General features: G+C 38.7%; 1 protein-coding gene across 1 annotated transcript in view; it reads right to left on the bottom strand.

Annotated features, from left to right (window-relative positions):
• The window catches only part of gfra4a (GDNF family receptor alpha 4a), a 180239-nt gene that overhangs the window by 34813 nt on the left and 119593 nt on the right, over positions 1–25833 (bottom strand). The window contains exons 2-3 of the mRNA XM_042500719.1: positions 6577–6858; positions 3897–3977 (exon numbers count right to left, since the gene is read on the bottom strand). Of these exons, the coding sequence (XP_042356653.1) occupies positions 3897–3977; positions 6577–6858 (363 nt within the window). The remainder of the gene's footprint in view (positions 1–3896; positions 3978–6576; positions 6859–25833) is intronic.

Raw genomic sequence — 25833 nt, 5'->3', positions numbered from 1 at the left:
CAACAAAGACGTGATTAATGGATGTTTTTCTGCCCTTATAGCATCTCTCCCTCAAACAGAGTAATGACCCTTCTCAAAGACGCGAGCCGGAGCCACGGCTCATCATATTCGCAGGATTATTTAAACAACAGAGGACTTCAACCTTTACCAATGCATCGGATAAATAAAGGAAGTCAGTGGTATTAAGAAAGTGCCGCAGTTTAAACACATAACAAGTTCTGCACCAAGAAAGAAAGAAGCTTTTTAATGCATCTTTGGCCTCGCTATTGTTTTTTAGGATTTTCTACTTCACGCACCGGGGTCGTAAGACAAATACCAACAGTTTTGTTTTCTTTGCATTCTGATGCAACAGGTTGGTCACAAGCTTTGAAAAGCAACAAGGAAACAAGGATCCTGAATGATGCAGTGACTATGAGGGTGAAGTGAAAAGCTTTAATTTTAGGGTGTTCACAGATCTGGTTCTTTCATTGTCCTGCACAAGAGATAATGGAAAGACGAGCCCCTGATAGGTGGGAGCGGCCACATATGAGGGATTTCTAAAAGCTGATAGTCCACGATTTCACAGAGGAATTGCGGATTCAAAACTTCCAGATGATCTGCTCAACTTTTGAAGAGTTATGTGATGCAATAACAGTTTTTGTAGCTCCTGCTGCATCATGAGGGAGCCAGTTCCTACTGACAAGCACATAGCCTTTCTTGTTTGTTTTAGTTTTTGCTTATTTTGAGGTAGTTTTCTTCTAATTTTTAACTAATTTTTTGCTAATAATAATAATATTTTTGTTATTTTTGTCTGGTAATTTTCTTGTAATTTTTCCACTTTTTTTTCTTTTCTTATTTTTGGGGGCAATGTCTTGTTAAGTTGCTTGTTGCCTGTGTTTTTGAAAGAAATCACACCCATTAGCTCGTGTTTCTGAAGGTTAAATTGAGAGAACTCAGTCTAAATCTGTGTTTAGCAGAGTTTCCTGCCCCCTGATCTCCGCACTGACACAGGTGAGCAGAACATTATCACCGTTACACAACCTGAACGTAACCTGAATTTACCTTCAGGGCTTTGATGCAAACTGTTGCCTGAACTGGCCTCGGAGCACAGTTAAATCATTTGCCTTTCTTATCCCTGTGGTCTAAAAAAAAAAAAGGATGTGCAGTTTGCTGATGTCAGCTCGCATTACTTCTGGTTTGAAGTCATAAAATTTAGATTTGACACTGATCCCTCATTGCCATTAGGAGCTGCCAACATACAAAACTACCCTGTGCAACTTTAATACTGCAAGGATTTCCGCGATCCCGTGGTAAATACATGAAACATGGCTGCTTATCTGGCTCTGGAAGAATAAACAGCTTTGACTCGTTCTCTCCTGAGCTGCTCAGTATTTTACATCAATATGACAACATATATATTTCAGAATAGATTTTTTATATTTTATATTTAGTCGTATGAAATATAAAGGAGCTAATAAGAAATATATTAATATATGCAATATTAAAGTGTAATCGCCATTTCCTTGTTTTTGCATGCTTGTCTTTAAATGAGTTGGCGAGCGGGAAAACAGTCCTGTTGCAGCTTTAAAACTCACATGGGAGACAGTATAGATACGATTAATTAAACTTACCATAATATCAGTACCCTACAGCCATGAAAACTTTATAAAGTTAAAAAAGGGTAACACCTTCTATGAAGACCACATCTATAATAATAATAATAATCCTAAACTTTATTTGTATAGCAGCATAAGATAAATAAGATAAGATATAAAATAAGATAAAAATTAAGGATAAAAATTGAATGTACAACATAAAATGGAAAATAAAATAAATTTTAAAAAACCCACAGACATTATTAATAAAAAGAAGCATAACAATATAGTTTATAAAATGCATTCAATTAAGGAGAATACAACATCTTAAAGATGTGCAGCAGTATCTATAATGCATTATAAGGGAGATTCAGAGTGAATTATAATGCATTCATAATGACACATAATTCTTACTGATGCACTAAATTAACAGTCATAAAAAATAGTAGATGTTTGACGTTTGATGAATTATAGATGTCAAGTGTCTTATGGATGCTCTTAATTAGTTATAAACTACATTACACTTTACTTAATACCAACAATGAAGCACCATGATGACGCATAAATTACTATAAATGCATCAATATGTACTGCACTTTACCTAACACATAAAATAATAAGTTATGATACTGCATGGATTGTTATAGCAGCTTACGAGTCCTTACTACAGTTAATTTTTGATGTGTGTATAAATGAGTATAGGTACTTATAAAGCATTATAAGCCCCATCGGTCAGCCTCCAGCCACTGTTGATAAAGTGCATCAGTAAGCATATGTGTGTTTATGAATGTAGTCATAAAGCATTATGAATGCATTGTAATTTGCTATGAATGCCCTCATAATACATTATAGTTGTGGTCTTCATTGAAAATTCTATAAAAAAAAAAGAATACCCACGTATACTTAATTTCAGTGTACTTGTGGTTATGATGCTTTGTTTTCACTTTTGGAGTAAAAGTATCTGATGTTTTGTGGGCATTACCATAAATACTGGATGTATCTATAGAGCTATTGTCATTTCTTTAACCCTTTGAAAGCCAAGCAAATTGGCTTGATTCCTTAAAAAAATAGTAATGAAATAAATGAGAGGAAAAAAATATAAAAAATTACACGAAAATTAGACAAAAAGCAGCACAAAAAGAAAATTTCACAAAAAACAACGTAAGTTGTGTAACATAAGTTTAATTATAGAATTTTCATCATTATTTGTTTATTTTTCTCTTTTTTGGGGATAATTTTTCAGTGATTCTCCCTCTCTTTTTCTCTTGCACTCTCAGCTAGTTTTCAAGCCATTTTCTTGTCACCTTTTGCTAATTCTTGCCAAGTTGCTTATTGCCTTTATTCCCATGTTTTTGAAAGAAAAAAAAAATCAAACCAATTTTCTCGCATTTCAAAGGTTTAAATGCTTGCGAAAGGTGTCTGATCGCAGCAAAGAGGGTTAAACAAACCAATCAGACTTTTTTTAGGTTTAGTTTCGAGCCACCTTTGTTCATTGCCTCAAACACTGAGCTGCTTCATGTCGGAAAAACACTATCGAAATGTTTAAATGAAGCCGCGTCCTCCCTTTGAGCTGTCATTATACACTTGTTTTAACTTTTATTGTGTGTCTGTAGGACATTTATCATTATACTGTATGGCGTATGCATGACTGCGTTCCACACTAATCACTCCGTTTAAGTCGTTACTTAAGTTTCGCAGTCTCTCCATCTCGGTTTCACTCATCCAGAGTATAATTGCTGTCGGAGAAAACAAAACACTTGACTTTCTGTCCTCTCCGGGGGGGAAACAAAAAAAAGGAACTCCTCATTTGTGTGCAGCCTCTCTCTTTTCCAAACCTCCAACAGGAAGAAGTGTTGTCTGAGTAAACAAACTGACTCTGTCTGTCTTCCATTTCCTCCGTCTGTCTCTTTCTCACCCGGTTTCTTTCTGCTCCTCTCTGTCTTTTTCTCCACCCCTCCAAGTTTTGCTGCTTCCAGATGCATTAAAGTAAATAGGTAATTAATCTGTGCCTCAGGGGCTAACAGCAGCACATACCAGCCCTGCGGCTTGCCCACGGGCTCAGAGGCAAGAAAGCAGCAAAGCGCAGGTTGTTACTCATCAAAAACCCACCTGCACAAACCTCCGTCTACTCCGTCAAAAAAAAACAGGATAACATCACGATTTGCTTTTTCTGTGACACTCACCCTGGTCGAGACCCACTTCTTTTTTCATTGTTGTGATAAATGGATGCTTTTGATTGTCTAAGTAACTTTTTTTTCTGCCCTCTGCTCGGAAACCGAAGGCAGGAGCAGAAAAAACACTTGTGGCAGCTCGCCCACTCACCTGCAGCGATGGAGGCCAGACGGACGTAGTCGGAGCCCCTCTCCTCCGGTTCGTACGGGTAGTCCTCCACCAGGCTGAGTCCTGCCAACACAGAGCAAAGAGGTTAGCTCTGTTGTCATGACAACCCGAAATATGTGCTCTTTTAGCTGCAGAATTTGTCTTTTCACTGTCCTGAAACACCGACACAAAACTCACTATGTATTATAAAAGTTACATCTAAAGTAATAAAAAGGAGACAAAATAATTCAAGACTTCACGAAGGGACAGACGAAGCTGTCAGGGGTCTTTGGGACACCCCACCGCCCTCTGTGCAGCGTGCATGTACTAGTGATGCACAGTTTGGTTTTCGAGTAAGCTTGTTTGAAAATATTGCAGGTTTCGAGCGTGCAGGTCATATACTGAAAAAGCAGTGTTCTGAGTCAGTGAGGAAACCTGAGCACATTGTCTGGATTTCTTTCAAAAACATGGGAAGAGGGCGATGAGCAACTTAACAAAAAAATATCCCCAAAATTTTTAAAAAAATAATAAAAATTATCAAAAAACTACCTGAAAAATAAAATATATATAAAATATAGAAATTGATTTTCTTTTTTTCTGTAACATAATTTTAAATACTTTTTGGGACATTTTCCCTTGTTTTTTGATCATATCTAAAAACAAAATTAAGAATTTAAAACATACTTTTTTTGGACATTTTTCCCTTTTTTTGGGATCATATCTAATATTCCCTCAGCCAATTTCCAGGTGATTTCTTTGTCCCCTATTACATATTTTTTGAGTTTGCAAGACATTTTCTTGCTGAATTGTCCATTAAGATTTTTTTCCTGTGTTTCATGAAGGAGTTTTAATGTGTTTCGATACAGGTGGGTTAAAAAAAGTATTTCAGCTGCTGGGAAGATGACATTTTACTAAAACTAGGCTGTCTCTGCAATAGAAAAACGTAAATCTTACTGAAATTTTTCTACATGAACAAAGTAAAAAGAGAAAAAGACACTTTTGCTCAAAAACCTACAACTACCAGAATGCACTGCGCAGCACCACACCAATGAAGACTCCCCCTGGTGGGTGACATCATGCAAATGTAAATTTTAAACCCAAAGGTGGCAAGAAATGACCTTTACTACAGCTGAACGGTGAGCTAAAACATATTTCTGAAAACATTTAACCCCTTACAGCTCCTGACCAAAGGTCAATCTCCCGAGCTGCTATGGTCAGGGCGCGCAGCTGCAGCAGGAGGGTGTTTTTTTTTTCTTTTCCATCTTTCTGCCTGCCCAAGCTTTAATTTTACCCGTCCTAAAGCTTGTTTGCCTCACTCGTGTCAGACGTTTTTAATGAAGAGTTTATATTGTGTAGTCGCACATTTACTCAGGACTGGAAATAATAACTACTGATGTACAAGCTTTATTGTTTGTTTTGTTAGTTTTTATCTCCATGTCATGTTTTTTACATTTGCACTTGACTGGAGGATATTCACTGTTATTGTAATGTTTCTGTTTCAGCTGTTTTGAATATAAAAATATATGCTAAATGCCTGAATTTGAATGTAAATGCACTAAAAATAATGGGGTTCAATGCCGGGAATGACAATGGCAGCGCAAAGCATTTGGAATAAGCTCAAAAGTGATAAAATACAACGAGTGTGGGTGGAACAAAAGGAATCAGAGCCTCGGTTCTAACTGTTTTTGACACAATAATCACTCTTTTTATTTCAGCTGGGAATTTACAGTTGAGCTCTGGAGGCGGAAGCCTAATTCATGTGTAATGGGCGGCACACACTCGATAATCCCAATAACATACCGAACAGGGTTCATACACATTTTTACCAATAAATTTCCATGATCCTTCCGTGACGTTGAGGCAAATTTTAAGACCTCTGAAACGACCATCTATAATCCATCGGTTCTTTTTCATTATGTAACAGCTTTTTTGAATATATATCATTTAAAAAATAATCATAATTCAGAACAGGATTAGAAGGATTAGGAGCATAACCAAGGGACTGTTCGTTTTTTGTGAGAGGGGAGGGGTGAAAAGGGGGAGGCTAGTCTAATCATTTTTAAGCACTGGGGAAGGACTTTTTTCTTTTTTTTTATTATTTTGGTTTAGGGGAGGGTCAAACAACTTTGAATGGTTATATTTTGTATCTATTTTATTGATGATTTTTTTTTCTTCAAAAACTTTTGGCAATTATTTAAGTGACAATTTGACAGTTTTGTTTTTCTTTAATTTTTTGTGGTATTTAAAAAAAGGAATTAAGCAATTAATTTGTCTTTAAACAATAATCTTTAAAAAAAGGAAAACATTTTGGCACTTTGCTTTTTCCTTTAAAATGTTTTGGTGATTTTTAAAGAATAGAATTTTAATTTTTACTATTTTTTAAGAAAAATAAATTACCTTTTATTTCTTTAAACATTTTTAAGGGTTATTTTCCCTTTAAAAATCACCCAAAAAAATTGCCACTTATCACAAATGGAAATTTTAAAAACAGAAAATTAGCACTGGATTTGTGGTTTGTGAAACAAAATTCCATGACTTTTCCAAAACTTCTAGAGTAAATTTAGCTTTCTTTTTTTTCCAGGCCTGGAAATTGCTATTTGCAAATTCCATGACTGTACAAACCTCGCCTGCACCTGCTCCCGCCCACCTCCGAACCACGAGACTGTGTGAGTGTCGTTCTCACCGTGCAGCACAGACTGATGCAGACTCCAGTAGATGCTCAGGCAGTTCTTCTCCTTCTTCATGCCTCGTTTACACTGGCAGCCGTGCAGAGGAGTGGACAGCAGCGCCGTCATGGCGTTCTCGCACTGGTTTCGCGCCCCGGGCCCCAGCTTCATGGTGCCGTCCCCCGCCACACACTGCCTGAGGGTGCGCAGTCGTGGGCTGCAGGTGTCGTCGCTGGAGCAGGTGTCTCCGGCTCGCAGGCAGTCCCTCCCGCCTGCAGAGAGAGCCATACGTGGGACTCCTGCAGGACGAGACAGACAGAGGACAGGTCAGTCAGCATGTCGTGGTCCCTCATGTTGAGCTCTGAGCAGGACTGAACTGTGGGCTGCTTTTCTGTACGTTTGCTCAGTGAAGCTTAAACATTTCAGAGGCTGTTTGTTCTTCTAAATAATAAACCTCGCTGAGTGTTAATCCAACACACTGAAGCCCAAATGAAACAAGAAATACAGTTTTTCAGGCTGCAAGTTAAAGAACTGCCCAAACTTAATGAGACAAAGCAATAAAAACTTTGAAATATTTTGTCTTTTTTTCACTTATTTAACAATGATAATCATAATGACCTAGTTGCTGTATCAGGGGTTTTTAAAATTATACCAACTGGTGCTAAATCATTCAAAGACCTGTAATTTCTCTGAAGAAAGTGTAATGAAAAAAAAAGTTATGAGGAACTCGGGGAAAGTAGCCCCCCTGACGAAGGACCAACGTCTACTACACATCTAAAGACCACAGAAAGCACAACTGGAGGAAAAACGGGAAAAATATAAGGACTATACGGGAAAAGATTTAAAACTGGGACAGAGCTACAAATAAATCCTCCAGCATGACCATGAATGATGAAGGAAAAGTGAATTAAACATTTTTATTAGGCCTACTTAATGTTGCAAATCTTGTGCCAATAAACATTTAAGTGTTTTTTCCCCAAAAGACAGAGATGCTTCAGCTGCACTGAAAATTTGGCATAGATTAAAATTCATTAATATAACATTAAGATGTGCGTTTTTTTTATTAACTGTACAGTTTTTCTGTTCTTATTCAGTATGTGTTCGTCCTGCACTACCGCCACATTGAGCCGTTGGTTAACCCTTTATAACCTGGGCAAATTGGCCTGATTCTTTTTTTAAAAAAACATGGGAAGAAGGCCATGAGGAATTTAAGAAGTAATGACTCGAAAAAGAAATTTGTAATAATAAAAAAAAAATAATGTTCAAGAGAATTACCTGGAAACTAGCACAAACACACAAACAAACAACCCCAAAACAAACAAACAAAAAAAAGAAAAGAAAAGAAATAAAACAAGGAAATTACCTAAAAAAAAAACTGCTTAAAAGCTATAATAATTCTGTAAAATAATTTAAAATATATATTATGATAATTGTAAATATATCATTTTCTGGACATTTTCCCTAAAAATAATTTCCTTTTTTTTTTTTTCAATTTGCAGGTCATCTCTTGCCAAGTTGTTCTTTGCTTTTCTTTAAAAATGGCTTTTGAGCAAATTGAACAAATTTGGAGCTCAGAGTTTAAAATACTTTAGCGTCTGACAGCAGCACCAGAAAAGTGATTATGCTCCTGATTTCAAAGAGTTAACCTTTGATCACTCAAATCTAATCAGTTCATCGCTGAACTCAAGTGGAAACTGAAGAAATGACAGCGTTCATGAGATACTGCATTGATAAGAATGGGTTATTCAGAGAGACTGATGGACAACCCGAGAACTCAATGCCTGCAGCCACGAGTGGAGGCATAAAAAACTCTGGCTTTGGTTTGACTTGTGCTGCCTTCACGGACCCACAAAAACCTCAAAATTTAGAGAGGGGACACAGAATGATTGTAAGAGACTCAAAAACACAAAAACAAACAACCACAACAGCAAAAAAATGTGAAGTTTGCTGTGCACGGTGTTTTTTTGGGGGTAAGTAAGTAAATAAAACCACAGTTTTCTGATCAGACAGAAGAACAAAAGTTCTGTGGTTGAGAAAATGTTGAGCCAATGAAAAGGGCTATCTGACAGCAAAGGTACAAATATTCCAAATATAGCATACACTTAATGATATTCAAGCTTTTTTGGTACATAAACAATCACCAGCTTCTGTTGGTGACACACTGACGATGGATAGGCACCTCATACAACCCCACTTCAAGAAATCCAAATGATCCCTCGAAGCAAATCAAAAGAAATTGCTGAATTAATGTGAGCGTTTATGATCCACTGAATCATCGCTAAAATGATGTAAATTGTGTTGAATTTAATAATTGGATTACATTTTTACATCCCTTGTCAGAAGCGATCAAACATGGTCAACGATGCGTCTCACGACTGTATTCCAGCATTTTTTAAAATTTACATTCATAAACCCGAGGGCGGGGTGCTGTAAATATTCATGAGTTCATACAGTTGTCACATGGAATACATCCGACACACGCTGACTGGATTTTGATGAAACTTTTGGGGGGGGGGGGGGGGGGGTTCATCTCGCCAATACAATCTGACATGCTCAAAATTACACTGAGGTGTTTTGTCAAAATAAAGTGTCATATTTGTTACCCATTGGCCCAGACAGGAGCTGCATCATCTGTGGGGGAACGACTTGTTTACTGTTGTCTTGTTTCGTGTGGCACTAATAACATGCAAGCTTTATTCCCCCGAGGACGCTACATAAATACCCATTTATTCCTGGCTGTCGAACAGCTCTTACACTTGCTCGAAAAGAAATTATGCAGTGTTGTTTAATCCGTCTTTGTGCCTGATTTGGAAAAACACACACACACATACAGAGTATGTGTACTCGGTCGGTCGCAGGTCCATTTTGAACGGACCGTGTCAAGTTTGTGAAAAAACACTTTTGCACTACTTTGAAGTGCAGTGAATTTGCAGCACAGAGCTTTTATTTTGAAGTGTCTTTAGGCCTAAGGGACTGTTCTTTATTTATAAGAACAGGGGGTTGGCTGTTATTTTTTTTGACCCTCCCCATAAATATTTTTCCTTGAGCCTCCCTAATTGACTGAGTAAATGCATTAAGTGTTTGTCCCAAATGGTGTGTTTAAGATGATTTGATAAATGGTCTTTTTTTAAGCAGGCATGTGAGTTTGAAAGGCACATTTTCTCTTAAAATCACCCAAAATTTGAAAAAACATTATCAATTTTTGTACAGAAAAAAATGCAAAAATTGCAAAAACAATTTAAAGATGAAAAGAATGGACAAATAAAAAAATAATAAAATCACCATAAACTTTGAAAGAAAAAAAATTGCAAAAAAAGTCTTAAAGAAATAAAAGCAAAAACTTTTAAAGAAAAAAAGGCAATTTCTTTTCGAAATCCCCCCCAAAAAAAGAAGCCAAAACTAAAAGAAAAAACTGAATTGCCTGATTTCTTTTTGTAAAAAAAACATGCAGGTTTGTGAGGCCATGTTTTTGTTCCAGGTTAAGGCCCCAATGCCTTCAGATCCTTGAAATGCCCCTGGCTCTAACAAATCGCAGTTAGTTCATCAATATATTTTACTTCATTCTGTTTTAAACCCACATGTTATTTATATTTTGTCGAATCAATGACTTCAGAAAAATCTGGACCGTGTGGCCGGACCAGTTGGACACCGCTGTACTAAAACACAAGTGTCTGAACAATAGAAATAGAATGAAAAGAAAAGAACACTGAATTGTTTGCAGTGTTCACTCGACTCATTCAACAGAAAATGCAATTATTATTAGTTGCTTTTGTTTCCAGTAATTGCATGTTTGTTGATGTAACGTTACTGTAGCTGCCTTCGCCAAATGCGTGATAACTTTTTAGATAGCCTTTGTTTGGTGAAAGAGAGAAACTTAATTGGTTTACGGTTGTATTTTTCTCTTTTATAAGGAAAATAAAGAGTATTTTCTATCCTTCTGCACTCTTGTTTTGTTTTGTTTTGTGCTTAAATGAGTAAGACGGTAGTGAAGTCTCTGCTGCAGAGTTAATTTTCTTATTACATAAATCCAGCAATTCTCAATTCCTCTCTAGCAGCGAGGCAACAGAGATAGTGCACAAAATGCAGACGTCTCTCTGTGCTTCTAAAATTACAGAAATCTTTTCAAGGAGACGGGTCACCCATAAAAAAATAAAATAAATGCTTTTACTTCCTCTGATCTCGGGCAGTACGAGCGTCAGCCTCAAAAGCCTGTGATGCTTTTGACAGACAAAACATGAGACTGGCACCATTTGCATTAAGTGAAAAATGATTTTGTTGACAGAGTTTTGGGACATGAAATGAATAAAACCTTTATCCTGTTAGCAAATGAAAACTGATTTACCGCTGCAGTAGACAATAATAGGTGAGATTAACAAGAATACCTGACAACAATCAAATCGATGGGAAAAATATCTGCAAATCACAGATTACATTTGCAATTATGTTGCAGATATGTTAAAACTTAACATTTCAACAACAATGTAGTTATCATGTTGTTTGGTTTCAGCACAGAAAACAGTTACTTACTGAAAAGGAAAAGATCACGTTTTGATGTAAATTAACCAGTTTTGGGGGCGAAATCCCTACTGGAACCACAGCGGTGTACATACAATACAATACAATACAATCAATAACTTAATAAAAAATAAATGAAAAAAAAACAATAACTTTTTATGGCACTACCCCTGCTGTGAAAACAGTGACAGATCACAGAAAAAACAAATTAAATAAAATTTAAAAAACATAATTGAGGCTAAAAAGTCACCAGAAATACTGATGGATACCCTAAAAAAACCTCACAAACCAATCCACGCTTTGTATCATTACTTAACTGCTCATCATAAATCAGGCTATGAATGAAACCTGAAGACTACAGATAAGACAAAAAATAAGACACTGGCAGAAACTCTTTTACTAATAGTTATTTCCATGAGATGTGGCACTACGGCTGAAAAGCCACCAGAAACACTGACGGATACCTTAAAATCACTCATAAACCAATCCATGCTTCGTGCTTCTACTCCGTGGTCGCTTACCACAAGTCGGTTTGTTTATATGACAGTAAATGCGCTACAACTATTTCAGTGGCAACGGTACACATAAAAATTGCCGCCACTCTGTCCTTCCTAGTAGATGGATTTAAATGTCTGTTTCTGTGGTCTGAGACAAATTTCATTGCAATCTGTCCAATAATTGAGAAATTTCACTCAAAACCATTTATGTCAACCTGCTGGTGGCGCTAGAGGAAAAGTCAGGAGATCACAAAAGTCATCAAGATTCATTATCTTGGTGCTGTTGATATGCGTACCAAAGTTTAAGGCAATCCTTCCAAAATTTGTTGAAATATTTTAGTTTGCGGCCAACACGGCAGATCCATCATCTGACTGACCATAAGCGTTCCCCAGAGTCATTCTGCTACAGCTCTGCTAACTGGATGGAGGAAAAGTCAGGACAAACTGCTACAGACAAACTTTGTTCAAACCCACACAACTTTTTCTATTTTCAACCGAAAACCCAAAGTTTTCAAATAGCAAACATGTCAGAATGGATTTGTTGAAATGTGAATGAGATGATGCATAAGACATCTAGAATATTTCCATTTGAGGGAAAGGTGCAGCCATAAAAATATGGGTTTGAATATGTCACCCAGTGTAAACACAGAGCTTCGATAAAGAGCTGGAACAAGCTGAGACAGAATATATATGAAATGCTGTCAGACGGGACGGAATAAGAGGATTTTTCAAACTTTAAAGCTCCTTAAGGGGAGACACTACAGGTGAATAGGGTAAAAAATTAACTAGTAACTATAACAATGAAATTTCCGCAGATGATTACTTACATAAAGGCAATTTTTTTTTTGTATTAAAAGTTTTCTGATATTTTATGTTAAAATGTGCAAATGAGGTATTAGCTAAGCAAAGTTAAATATGGACTAATTTGCATGTTTAAACATAATATAGAAAACTTGCAATACAAAAACTGAAAACATAAAGCCAGGCTCAAAATTCTTCTTTCATCTGGTTGACACTTTAGAGTCAAAGGTTTTCAGAGAGAGAATTTTGGATATCATCTTTATATCAGAAAACAGTGCCAATTGCCATTAAAAAAATCTATTTTCGCCATACTTTTTGAAATAAAATGTTCTATAAATCAGGCTAAGAATGACATATGGACAGCCCTCTTTGTAAAGTTCTTCCGAATATAGATAGGATTAAAACTACAAAATTTGGTGAATGTAAGTGCTATTGAAGTTTAGATTTTTTTGTTTTGTTGCGTTGAAGATTTCTTTTTTTTTTTTGAGAAAACTTCCTCTAAAGATATGTCTTTTAAAATCCCATCACTTTTGGACCAAACGTAAACCACTAGGGTAAAAATTTCAACTACAAAATATCACCATGAAACTTCCAGTTACACAAAGACAATTATTTATTGTATTACAAGTTTCTAAAATGTTAGGTATAAATCTACAAATGGGGAATTTTCTAGTTAAATTTGCACGGATTTTCATACATTTCCAGAACAGAAATCTAGACATAGGATAGGCTCAAAATAATTTTTTAAATTTTGTTTTTGTATTGAGTCAATGGTTTTCCCAGTACAAATTTGTATCTCTTTTTATCACTCCATATATAGAAAGTAGTTTCAACAGCCATGAGAAATAATTTTATAAATAATTTTATGAGAAATAATTTTTTTGCCATTTTCTGAATGTTTATATTGCAATGTGAAAAGAAACAATATCTACATAAATATGCATAAATTCTGCATACACTTCCAGAACAGAAATCTGAATTTAAGCAAACACCTAAATGAGTATTTTGGACATTTTCTTTCCACTAGTCAAAAGAAAAAAAGACGCGATATGGAGGAAAAATAGCCCAAAATCTCTGATTTGACCACTGCATGAAAAACTTTTCACCTGAGGTTTTTTGCCTCAAAGGAAAATATATCACAATATAACAATGCAGCCGTTTCTGTATTCTGGAAAGCATTAAAAGCAATCTAAAATGACAGCAATTTGTTTTAAACAAGTGAGAAGAATTGGTTATCCACTGCTTGACAGATTCCCAAAAATCATGTCCAAAATTATTTCTGTGTCACTGACTTCTCGGTGCGCCGCTCCGTGCAACGAGTCAGCTCAGCAATTAAATCTTAATCAAATCTGATTCCATCACGGCTCAATCAAGTGATAAGGAGGAGAAGCGGCACCCCAGTAAAGGCAGGAGCTCGCTCGCTTCCCACCGGCAGGCTGACAGAACTGTCAGGACTCTACGTCTTTCGCTGAGCTCAAACTGCAACTCGGAGGATCTCTCCCTGCGTTACGTGACTCAGGAGTTGATCAGATAAAACAGAAAAGAGTACGACATATCTGAATCAAGTATACATCTTGAGCTGAAGCTTGTTCTGCTTGTTGGGGAAAAAAAGGGGTTAACTGCCAAGCGCCCGGCAGGAGACTTCTCAACCTTTCTGAGGAGTGAGCTAATCTAGAGGAAGCTGTCAATAAACGTCTCGACAGACAGTGAGGCGAGGAGCGTGTTGCTGTGGGTTTGGGGTGTTAGTGGATGCTGTTGAGAGAATGCATCTGCCACTCAAGTGAAGAGCTCATCTCCGCTGAGGTCTTGACAGGCGGCACTTAGTGTGCCAAAAGAAATATCCCCTTCAACGAATCATTTATTCCACTCTGGAGTCTTAAAATCTGATTTATTTTATGTAAAGCAAAGGGGAGGAGGGAAGAAAATCTGCGGGGTGAGATAATGTCATTCGTTTGCGATGCAAATCAGTTCCAGTTCGGAGTTTTCTTGTATCGAGTGACGGTACCTTAAAAAAAAAAAAATCTGCCTTATGTCAAGATGCTTCACTCGTGCCGAGAAAACTCTTAAAAATGCCGATTTGCATTGGAAATTTTATTTCGCCCTGTGGTGTTTTTTCTTCACTCTGTTGAAAGAAACAATATTTGAACATATTTAGAGACTTATGCAAGTGTGCAGAAGCTGCAGGTGGGCGCAGATATGTGGGTGGCGCGTGTGGGTGTTCGGATACGGAGGGTGGTGCACTGAGGAACCTTAAAGCCAGGTTTGGCTTCCCCTCAGCTTCAAGGCAAAGAGGAGAAAAAAAAGCCCCTGGTGAGCAGCAACAGTGCAAATCTTATTAAATTGCAACTAATCCGGTGTGGAGAGAGGTTTGGTGTTTGTCTGAGAAATTAAGCAGCACTCCAGATTGCAGGAGATAACTGTTTGCCTGGAAACAGCGCACCGGCAGTTCAAAGACAGACAGTCAAAACCAATTAGGAGAAATCAGTTGCCTTGTCATTCAAATTCGTTCCATCCTATACGCCTTCCTGTTTATCCCACTGAGGTAAATAATCTGTTTGAGCTCTCTCTCTGCGCTTTTCTTGTTTTCATTCCTCTTTGTTTCTGTTGCTCTCTGATTTCTTCTCTGCTGGCGTCATCCTTTCTGCTTATCTCTCTGTTCTCACCCTCCTTTTTGCTTTTTCTTTATTCCCGCTCTCATCCCCGACTGGCACGCAAAAACACACCTGGTTTGGTACAAGGAGCAGATTCTAAAATTAAAAGAAACCTTTTCAAGGAAACGGGTCACCCATAAACAAAACTGAATTCACTTTTTCTTCCTCTGATCTCCGGCAGTACGAGCTTCAATCTCCCAGCTCAGAAACACAATAACAGCAAAGATGAATTTGCAATGTTTTTAACAGACAAAACATGAGACTGGCACAATTTGCATAACTGAGAATTGATTATCTTTTGTTGACAGAGTTGTGGGACATGAAATAAATGAAACACTAATCCTGAAAACATATAAACACGCCGATTTACAGCTGCAACTACCACTAAGTAGATGACTGGATGAGATTGACTTTACTACTTTACAACCAACACAAAAACAATCTGCAGAAAAAAATCTGCAAACCAAACATACTTTATACCACGTTATTATGTAGTGAAAACATTTAAACGTTACGTTTCAGTGGTTGAAATGTGGTTTGGTTAAGGCACAAAAACCACTTGGTGATGGTTAGAAAATCATCATGTTTTGGTTTAAAAAAACGCGTTCTCGGGGCACAACTCCAGCAAGAAAGACAGCGATGTTTCAAGAAAAAAAACAACTACTTTTCACAGCTGGAAAAACAGCTGCAGGTTGCTACAAATCACCCATGTTAAGGGATGATAGGCTGCAGGAAACACACCACAGTTTACATAAAACACCCACGTTTGGGGGCTAAAAAGCTGCAAGAAACACAGTATGGGTCACTACAAAACACCCACATAAAGGGGCTGAAAGTTGAAAAATTGCAGGAAACACAATGACAGGTCCCTAAAAATTACCCACGACTGCAACCGAAAAAGTTGCAGGAAACACAGTAACAGGCCCCTGAAAAGCACCAACATTTGGGGGTTTAAAGCCACAAGAAACACAGCAACAAGTCACCCCCCCCCCCCCCCCCCCCCCCCATATGTGGCCGCTTCCACCTACGAGGGCTCCCTATGCTCCCCATGTTGCCTTGTGTTGGAAATAATGAGTGCGGTGGCTGCAATAGAAATAAAGCTGCTGATGTTTTGAACATCCATCACCATGTTTCTTAATGTTATCACCAGAGAAGTCTCAGAGCATCACTCAAAGGAAGCAGTTTGGCTTTTTTTTGTTTTTTTACCCCCCCCCCCATTTTTTTTCATCACCCCCCCTTTTTTTTTCCCCCCCCCCCCCCCCCCCCCCAACTTTCGAGGGCGCACTTAGGCTCGTTCTTTTGAACATGGCTCATTTTTTCTCTAGGGCTTTTTTTTTTTTTTGCTTATTTTTTTTTTTTTGCCCCCACTGGTTTTGAACCACCCTAAGAATTGTACCCACCCCCCATCAAACCCCTTTTTAACTACACAAACGCACACCCCACCCCCCCCCAACAAAACAGTTTGAGTTGAGGAAACTTTTTCTTTCTTTGTTCCCCCCAACTTGTTTCATTATGGCCCACCCCCCCACCCCCCCCCCTGGGCCTTTTTTCTTTTTTTTCACCCCCCCCCCTCACCCCCCCCCCCCCCCCCCATCCCCCCCATCCCCCCCCCCCCATATCCTCCCCACCCCCACTACCACCTTTTTTTCCCCCCCCCCCCCATAGCTTGTGGCCTTTTTTAAGGCGTTGGAGGGCTTTTCCATGGCCTAGTGGCCCTGCAGTACCTCATTTTTTTTATTTCTTCTTTTCTTTTTTCTATTCTTTTGGCTGTTTTGGGCCTTAGGCTTTTTTTTCCTCTATCATGGGGGGGCCGGCTCTCCCCATGTTGCCTTGTGTTTGGAAATAATGGAGTGCGGTGGCTGCAATAGAAATAAAGCTGCTGATGTTTTGAACATCCATCACCATGTTTCTTAATGTTATCACCAGAGAAGTCTCAGAGCATCACTCAAAGGAAGCGCAGTCATCTCACAATTGTGTTTTATCGACACTCTGAAAATATCACTTCAGTTTTGTACAAATCTGTAATGGAAACCCGTCTAGTGTCTGAGGTGAAAAACCACCCATCATTGGGAGCTAGAAAGTCTGGAAACAGCAAGTCCCTAAAAAACAAAAACAGCCAATGTTTGAGGGCTAAAAGCTGCTGGAAACAGCCCCTAAAAAGATCCACGTCTGAAGGCTGAAAAGTAGCAGGAAACAGCACTAAAAAACAACAATGCAGAAACACGCAATGTCAACATTTTCTTCTGGCGACTGGGCTGCAAAATAACAATCTCTCTTATCCTCCACTCCTTTCTGTCCCCGCTCAGAGGAAACAGGTGTAGAGACGGTGGCAGAGCTCATCAGGTAGCTCCTCACGTCCCTCTGCCTCCAAACTAAACCGCCGCCTCCTCTGCAGCCACCAGGCATCAGTCACCGCCATTAACCGCCAGCTCTCAGCCAACCAGAGGAGGCGTCCTATGAAATCTATACGAGCTGCTCCACAGAGATCGCTGCGCTCTCCTCACGTCACATGAAAGAAGCTCAATGAGATCTAATTCTCGATAACTGATGTGTATCACCGAGAAGAGTTCAGAAAATGAATCAGGGTGATAAAAGAACCGGGAGATATTGAAGTGGATGATAAGATTAATTATGTGTTCATATACAGTGAGTGGGACTCAGCGGAGAGTAATAAAGATCCAAGAAAACAACATTTTTACGGCTCATTCGTCTTTAAAAGTCACGTCCCTAAAGAGAGAATCAAAGCGCAGGATTTATTGTAATTCCACTGTTGGATTATAAACCCCTTGTGTCCTTAATTTATATGTACTGCATTCATTTTCTGTTCATTGCTATTATTATTGAATGTTTTTTACACAGATGCTGACTGTCCAAAGAGGAGGGGAATTTCTTTTTATCTGATCTGCCCTCAAAGGTTTTACTTTTCCCTTTTTTACTGTTTTTTTACAAGTTTTGGAGTTGTATTTCCTTTTTGTCTTCTGAAGCAACCTCTGCTGTGTAGTGTTGAAACAGTTGCACTCTGTGTGACTTTATTAGGTACACCTGTAAACTCTGACGCAACCCAGTGTAACAGCTCACACATACATTTTGCTTTTACAAAGAAATAAGAACAAAAAAGGTCTTGAAAATTAATTCATCTTTCAAATAATTTATCAGACAAAATGCAAATATTTGCTGGTTTTACTTTCTCAAATGTGTTCCTATTGGGCAATCATAAATGGAATTATTCATTTATTATTTTTAAACAAATTTTCAGTGAATTTCTTTAAAAAAATTTATTTTTGGGTGATTTTCTTGTAATTTTTGAAAATTTCCTACATTTTTTAAACTTTTGTTATTATTTATTGTGTGTCTTGCAGAACATTTTACATGCATCGGTGCACGTAAACACCAGATCGAATTAGAGGACATCCCATGTTAACAGCTGACCCGAAATCTTCAGTCAGATGGATTTCAGTCAGATTGAGAAAAAGTGCATTTTTTGCATCGATAAGTGAAAAAAAATTCTTAACAGACAGTTACTGAAAGTAATCATTTTCACTCCTGCAGCTGCAGGCCTGTGAGCTCCACAGAGACACTGCATTGAGTTATCAAAATAAACTTGTCGTGTTTTCCTACAATGCAGTTACATCACAAATATTCTTTAAGAGACGAATCCCAAGAAAGACATGCAGGCATTCAGCAAACTCCCTGCAGTCAACAAAGAAACTCCTAAACTTTTAGTTCAAACTCCAAGTTTACAAATCTGACTGAACAAAAAGATCTGAGCTCAAACTAAATGAATGAAATCGGTTTTATCGGTTTGACCTGCTGCACCGTGCATGTTGTTTCATGTTTAGGATTTGTTGACGTGCATGAATAAGATCTCTCCCTCCATCAGTACGGCTGAGCGACTCGCTATAGACACAATGATGAATCCTATTAAAGATAACAGGCTGTCGGATTGTTTGGTAAATCTTTGACAGTGCTGCCGAGGGACCTCGCCTCTGTTACTGTATACTGTAGCTCCTTATTAGCTAACTGTGCCTCCCCGAACACTTTTTAACCGCGATGACTCACTGTGCCTGCTGGGGTTTCTCCTGCTATGTTGTCTCTGTTTTCACAGCTGCTAATAATGCCCTCTCTTCTCTCCAGCAGCCTTTCCACAACAACAACAAAAAAAGCAATATTCTTCCCATAAATGCACAGAACAAACATGCTCGTGTACTCGTAAACTCCCAACAGCGAAAAAGAACTACTTAGACACTTTACCATAAATTTACTTTGCAGCAAGACTCCTTTTGGGCAATAATTGGGCGTCAAAACACGCTGTGATTTTGGTTTCTATCATCGATTCAGGAAAACATGATGAAATTTAGAGAAGCGCTCTGGCCGTGATGCAGAATACTAATTTCCATCCCGGATTCCTCTGTGACTAATCCATCCCGAAGAAAGTCAATATCATTGCACAGCTGTTCCAGAATAACCGCGCAACTGTGATTCTCTGTCTTCTCAGAATTGAAAGTGTGTGTGGGCATGTATATCTCCAAACCTGAAAGCTCAACGAAAAACAATTTAAAAAAAGAAAAAAAAGCTTTTTGCTAGAGAAAAATAATTTTACCCTTTTGAAGCAGAGATTATACTTTTTCTGCAGACACATTTATGTTGGGCGAGATAATAATAAATTGATTTTAGAATGAGCTCCTCTGTGGTGTGAATGATATGATTATTACATTGAAGATAGATGGCTGGATCCGTATTTGAAAAGAAATAAAAAAAACAAAGGCTCGTGGACTTCAATCAGGAGCTCTTAAAAAATCTAAATTGGATGTTATGATAATGAAGAAACTCCTTATGTGAAAATAGATTAAAGGTACTGCACGAGATGATCAAAACATTTACCAGCAGCAGAATAACATTTGCCTTTTGCTGAAAATTTCAAATGATGCATTTCGTATGATACAAATCTCCAAAAGAAGGGAGTAAATGATGTTGAGGTTGTTTTGTAAGCTATTTTTTACTCTATATTTATCTGCAAATTCAGACTGTAAATTCAATTTGAGAGAGAAGTTTCACCACAAGTGTGGAAAATGTATACTTAAAAAGGAACAATAAACGAAAATTATAGCTCCCACACAAGGAGCCACAGGCTACAACAAAAAAACAGGCTAAAAACATGACGCTTGTGACGTTTTTCAAAACAACTTGGCAAGTCAGGGCTTCAGGACACTTGGATTAATTCGGATGAGCAGAGGCAGAGTCAGGCAGAGAAGAGCAGATCATACCTCCACCATCCTTTCGGTACTCTCGTACTGTAAGCCTTTTTTCCCAGCATGGCCAAGGCAGCCTACTCTGATCCACTAGTACTCTGTTACAACCCTGAAAACTGCAATTTTTATGCTACTGACAGTTCTTTTTAGACCCCCCTCTCCTGACATTGAGGCGACCACACAGCTGGTGAAAATAAAAAAGATGAAATGAAGGAAAATTTAACTGTATGTGACTGCTGAACACCAAAAAGAAAAAAAATGGTCAATTTAAGTTATTTTTCTGCCATCTGTCACAGTTTCTTTTCACTCCAAACTGAGGGTGACTATAAAAAGAGGTGAAAGGTTCAAGCAGGGGTGAGGAGAACTGAGTCTGAGGTAACATCTAACAATGAATCTGCCTTCAAGCACACCAAAGTCCTCTGGGGGGGTCAGCAAAGAACCCCTCTCCCTTTTTTTCTACACATTCATTCAAGTGTCCAGATGTGCGTCTGCCCCGTGAGGGTCACCGCTCTCTGTTGAGCTGAATGAGAGAGTCCTCGGGCTGCTGGAGGTTTGCTTCAAACACATTGGTCAATCACTGCTCTTCAAACCACCTGAGTGTGCTGAATAACGCCCGCCCTCCCCCACAGCCGCCATGATGGTCGGCTTATAACATAAGAGAGGCGGTTTAGTCTTCTAAATTGTAAGAAGACCAAATTTGAGAACTCATTTGTTCCCTATTCCAGAAGGATTTTAGCATTTTAAATTGGCCTCTTGTTACATTTAAATCCAAACACAAATGTACACATGAACACGAAGCAGCTACAAAAATGCAGGACAACAAGAAAAAGAAACCGTCTTTGAGTCAGGGAGACTCAACTTGCTTTGCTTAAGGGCCACTTTAGCAAAATGACAGTATGCCAGGGGCCAGTCAGAGTAGCCCCATACATGTTTCTAGGATTTTAGGAAACCTCTGTGATTTTAGCACGTTCCTAGGTTTGTAGGACATTTCTTCTACAATTTCAGGACTTTCCTCTGATTTAAGAAAATTTCTAGAATTTTAGGATGTATCTTAGACTTAAGCACATTTCTCAGATATCAGGACGTTTTGAGGATTTAAGGACATTTTTTGAATTTTAGGACATCACTCCGATTTTAGGGACATTTCTAGGACTTTAAGGTGTTTCTAGGATTTAAAGGGAAATGACATTTGGCCAGGGGTCAGACGCAGCAGCCCCATACATGTTTGGAGGACTTTAGGGACTTGAGGACTCAGATTTAGGAACATTTTTAGGATTTTAGCATGTTTAAAGGACTTTGGATTTTCTAGGATTTAGGGGCTTAGCTAGGGCCTCTGGGGGTGTGGGGGATCCACAACTGGCACTTTTTTGACAAACAAGCCCTGTTTTGATGCTGTTTTCATTACTGCACTCTGGCACTTTATGTATACTTAAAGTACAAAACTATTCCCAGTGAGGATTACTTTTTTAAAAATGTAATTAGAAAATGGTTTGGGGGCCACCCAGCACCCTATTGGGGGCCTGTATTGGCCTGCAGGCCGTAAATTTGGCACCGCTGGACTAGAATAACATAATGCTTGGTACTCCGAGGACGGAGGAAATTTAATGTGCTTGTCTGATGTTTCTGAGTGATTTATGTTATCCTGACACAGGTTACAAAATTAGTTTTCATAAAAATGGACAATAACAAGACTATGATTCTCTGTGAGACACAGTATTACTTTCTAATGTGCAATAATGGCACATTAAGTGCAATATTATAGACACAATCAGGTATGTGCGTGGGAACTCATTTTTCGCTGAGGGCTGCTGAGCAGTATGTGTGTGCATGTGTTTAGACAAGACGGCTGTCTGCTGCACACCAACAAAAATAGGGTGCATTTTGCGTCAGAATGACACACTGACGTCCATCAAACAGGCCACCGTATTTGCACCAACAGGCCGCCACCGCCACCCGTAAAGCCACCCTGAACGGAGCTATAAGCTGTGTACTGTGCGTTCCACCTGGCCTTGAACTAGTCGTCTGTCCTAAAGCACGAGGCCATTAGAGGGCATCGCTGACAGCACACTGAACCTCGTCCACCCCGCCAGCTGCACCCATGCTGAACACGCCAGGAAGCAAGAGGAGGGTGCCGAACAAGATGACAATGATCCCGACCACAGAACAACTGGTTGTCAACAAGACATCCCATTATCCTCTGCTCTCATTATGTTATTCCTGTCTTTAGTTGTTTTAACGCGCTGCTCGGGCGCACAAAGCAGAACAGATGTTTACATCTCATTTTTGTCACTGCTGAGATGGACCGGAACAAAAAAGGACTCAACTGTTACAGACCAAATGTTGGTAGAAAAATCAACTTGAAATGTCAGTGGCCTGCGAGTAAAACACTCGCTGGGAGGAAAGAGGATGTTTTCTCAGATTTGATTTTTTTTTCTTGCGCCTGTGAAACCAGGGACTTGATAAAAGAGCCCAATGTCAGACTGGATGTAATTGTTGCCAATTTTCTCAGTTAGAGAAACAAGGCTATTTGTTTCAGCTATTGTCTGGGTGCTGTCATTGTGACCTTTAAAATCCTTACTCTTGTTTGAGCACAGTGGATTTGACACTCACAGTCTTTTCTCGTGATTGCTTGTAATGTCTAGACTGACTCTTATTCCCACTGCAAGCCATAAATACGAGTGCCAGTTTAAAATGTAAAATACGGAGGACACTTTAAACCCGGGACAGTCAACTTACTTGGCTTGAGGGCCACTTCTGCAAAAGTAACAGAAAGCCAGGGGCCAGTCGCCACAGCCTCATACACAATTTCAGGATCTTAGGACATTTCTGAGATATAGGACATTTCAAGGATTTTTGACTTCTGTGATTTTAAGACATACCTAGAATTTAAGGACATTTCTAGAATGTTAGGATGTTTCTAGGATTTGGGGAAGTTTCACAGACTTTAGAAGATTTCTAGGATTTTAGGATATTTCTCAGATTGTAGGACATTTTGAGATTTTTAGGACGTTTCTAAGACTTAAGAAAGTTTCTCAGATATTAGGACAGTTCTTGAATTTTGGGATGTTTCCACAATTTTAGGACATTTCTAGGATTTCAGGACATTTCTTGGATTTTAATACATTTCTAGATTTTTTGGATTTTTCCAGGACTTTAGAAAGTTACTTAGATGTTGGGATGTTTCCAGGATCTTTGGACATTTCTTGAATGTTAGGATGTTTCCAGGATTTTAGAACATTTTTAGGATTTCAAAACATTTCTAGGATTTCAGGACATTTCTAGGATTTCAGGACATTTGTAGGGCTTCAGAACATTTCTAGGGTTTTAGGGGCATTAGCTAGAACCTGTGTCGGGGGGTGTGGGGAATCTTCCACTAGCACTTTTTTTTGATAAACAAGCTCTATTTTGATGCTTTTTTTAAGCACTCTGGCGCCTTATGTATACTAAAAGTACAAAACAATTCCCAGTGTGAAACATATTATTTTTATTGTGAATTAGAAAATGTCTGTGGGGCCACGCGGCACCCTATCGTGGGCTGGATTTTGCCCACAGGCCGTATGTTGAGTATCACTGCTGGAAACAGTGAGCTGACATTTACTCCCACTTGTTTGACTTGATACAGTTTAGGAATAATTATTACTTTTAGTATTATGACTAAAATGCTACAAAAACAGTCAGTGGACAGTCGAACTATGCAAACATCCATCTGCTCAGTCTTGGATGTGATGACATCCTTTTCCCAGAAACATGCTCCAGCTTTTCTTGTGGGATCCCAAAGCGCTCTTGGGCCTGCTGGGAGATGTAATCACACCAGCTGGTCCTTGGTGGTCTCTTCCCAGTAGGTCATGCCTGGAACATGTTAAAGGGAATCTCTGATGCTCTCACTTGGCAGACCACGCCAGTGCACACTGAAGGCTGTGATGTGATTAGACCAAATTAAACCAACATCATCTGCAAATACGCCATCAGACTGACACGCTTCAAGACTCAATGTGAAGTAGCTTAAAAGGAAACGTAACAAGGCATACTTGTTGTGTAATCTCAATGCATTTCTTAAAGGGATACTTCACCACCCAAATGACTATGTATACATCAGTTACTCGCCCAATGTTATGTTAAATTATGATGAAAACTTGGGTTTTTCTTACATGGCTCTGCACGGCTCATTCCTAAGCTCTATCTAATGCTAGACTCCACTGACAAAAACAGTAATTTTACCTCACTGAACACAGGAGTGATTGGCCTCCAACAACCTCTGTCAGGTATTTAGTTTGTTTTATTATGTGACTTTTGTGTTTTAAAGGCTCAGTATGGACGATTTAGGGGGATCTAGTGGCGTCTAGCAGTAAGGATTGCAGATTGCAACCTGCTCAAACTTCTGCTTGTTATATTTATTGTTCAGGATTTTTTACAGAAAGCCAAAATATCCACAGGGGTCTCTTCCTCTCTAAAACAAACCAACCAGGTGATTAAAACTGTTTGGTTTTTTTTAAATGAATGATGCAGTTTCATGTTGTAAATCAGTGTTTCTCCAATGCTGTTTGGCATGTTGGAGAAGTGTGCTCAGCTTTTTTCTTTGATAAGTTAAGACCCAAATGTTCAGGAGGTTTTTACCCTAAGACAAATTATCTGCTTAAGTGTTTTTCCTCAGCAAAAGTAAGGGACCTAATGATTTAAAACCATAAAAAACACTGAATGAGGTAGATTCATTACACAAATCAGAAGAAGCAGCAAGCAAGAATTTTCTCCATTTTTGGATTCTTCATTCATCGTAGAGGCAGAAGAGAAAAACACATTTTCACTAAGTCAACATAAGAGGGTGAGTAATTAATATCCAAGGAGTAATTTTAAGGGGCAAAGTACTTCTTTAAATGCTAATGCAGCTTTAGGAACGAATGGCAATCCCCTCACACTCGTACGGCAACTTCAACACCTTGGTGAACATAGTGATGAACTTTTACAGATCCTCCAAAACACCAAATACTTGAGAAGCAAATTCCAAAGAAATAAGAACACTTTCAAATGTGGTCTAGAGTCCAATACTGAGGACAAAATCTGATAACAACTTAATCAGAAGTTCAGTACTCATTTGCAATCTCATTTCTAGGACCGTCACACAGAACGGTCAAGAAAGAACAAAGTTTTGTGAATTTTCCTGACTTTGAACAAAACTTCCATTTCCCCTTCTCGAAAATGAGCGCTATCACACATTGTGCCAATCCACAGGTAGAGTTCCCAACATCCATGTGACAAAGAGGAACCTTGGCCACTTCTCCGTCACTGAGGAGCTCTGTGACCGTGAAGAGATGATTGCCAGCCCCTTCAATTCTTCCATTTCTGACCCATTATCACAGCTTGTGTAAGAGTCCTTCCACCTTTCAACAATTCAATCCAATTTTAAGGTTGCAAGTTCCCCATCCACGTGGAAAAAGCTTGAATCCGCTGCCTCTTGAGTCACAAAAAATATATTTTAAAAACTCTGCTGTCACCTGAAAGTCAACCTCAACGGCCTCTCTGAACTCCAGCCACGCTACACCCACACTTTCAATTCTGCAGCTCGT

The sequence above is a fragment of the Plectropomus leopardus genome, chromosome 14, assembly GCF_008729295.1.
Source record: "Plectropomus leopardus isolate mb chromosome 14, YSFRI_Pleo_2.0, whole genome shotgun sequence".
Taxonomy (NCBI): Eukaryota; Metazoa; Chordata; class Actinopteri; order Perciformes; family Serranidae; genus Plectropomus; species Plectropomus leopardus.
The sequence above is the reverse complement of the archived record's forward strand: the minus strand, read 5'-3'. Positions and strand labels throughout refer to the sequence as shown.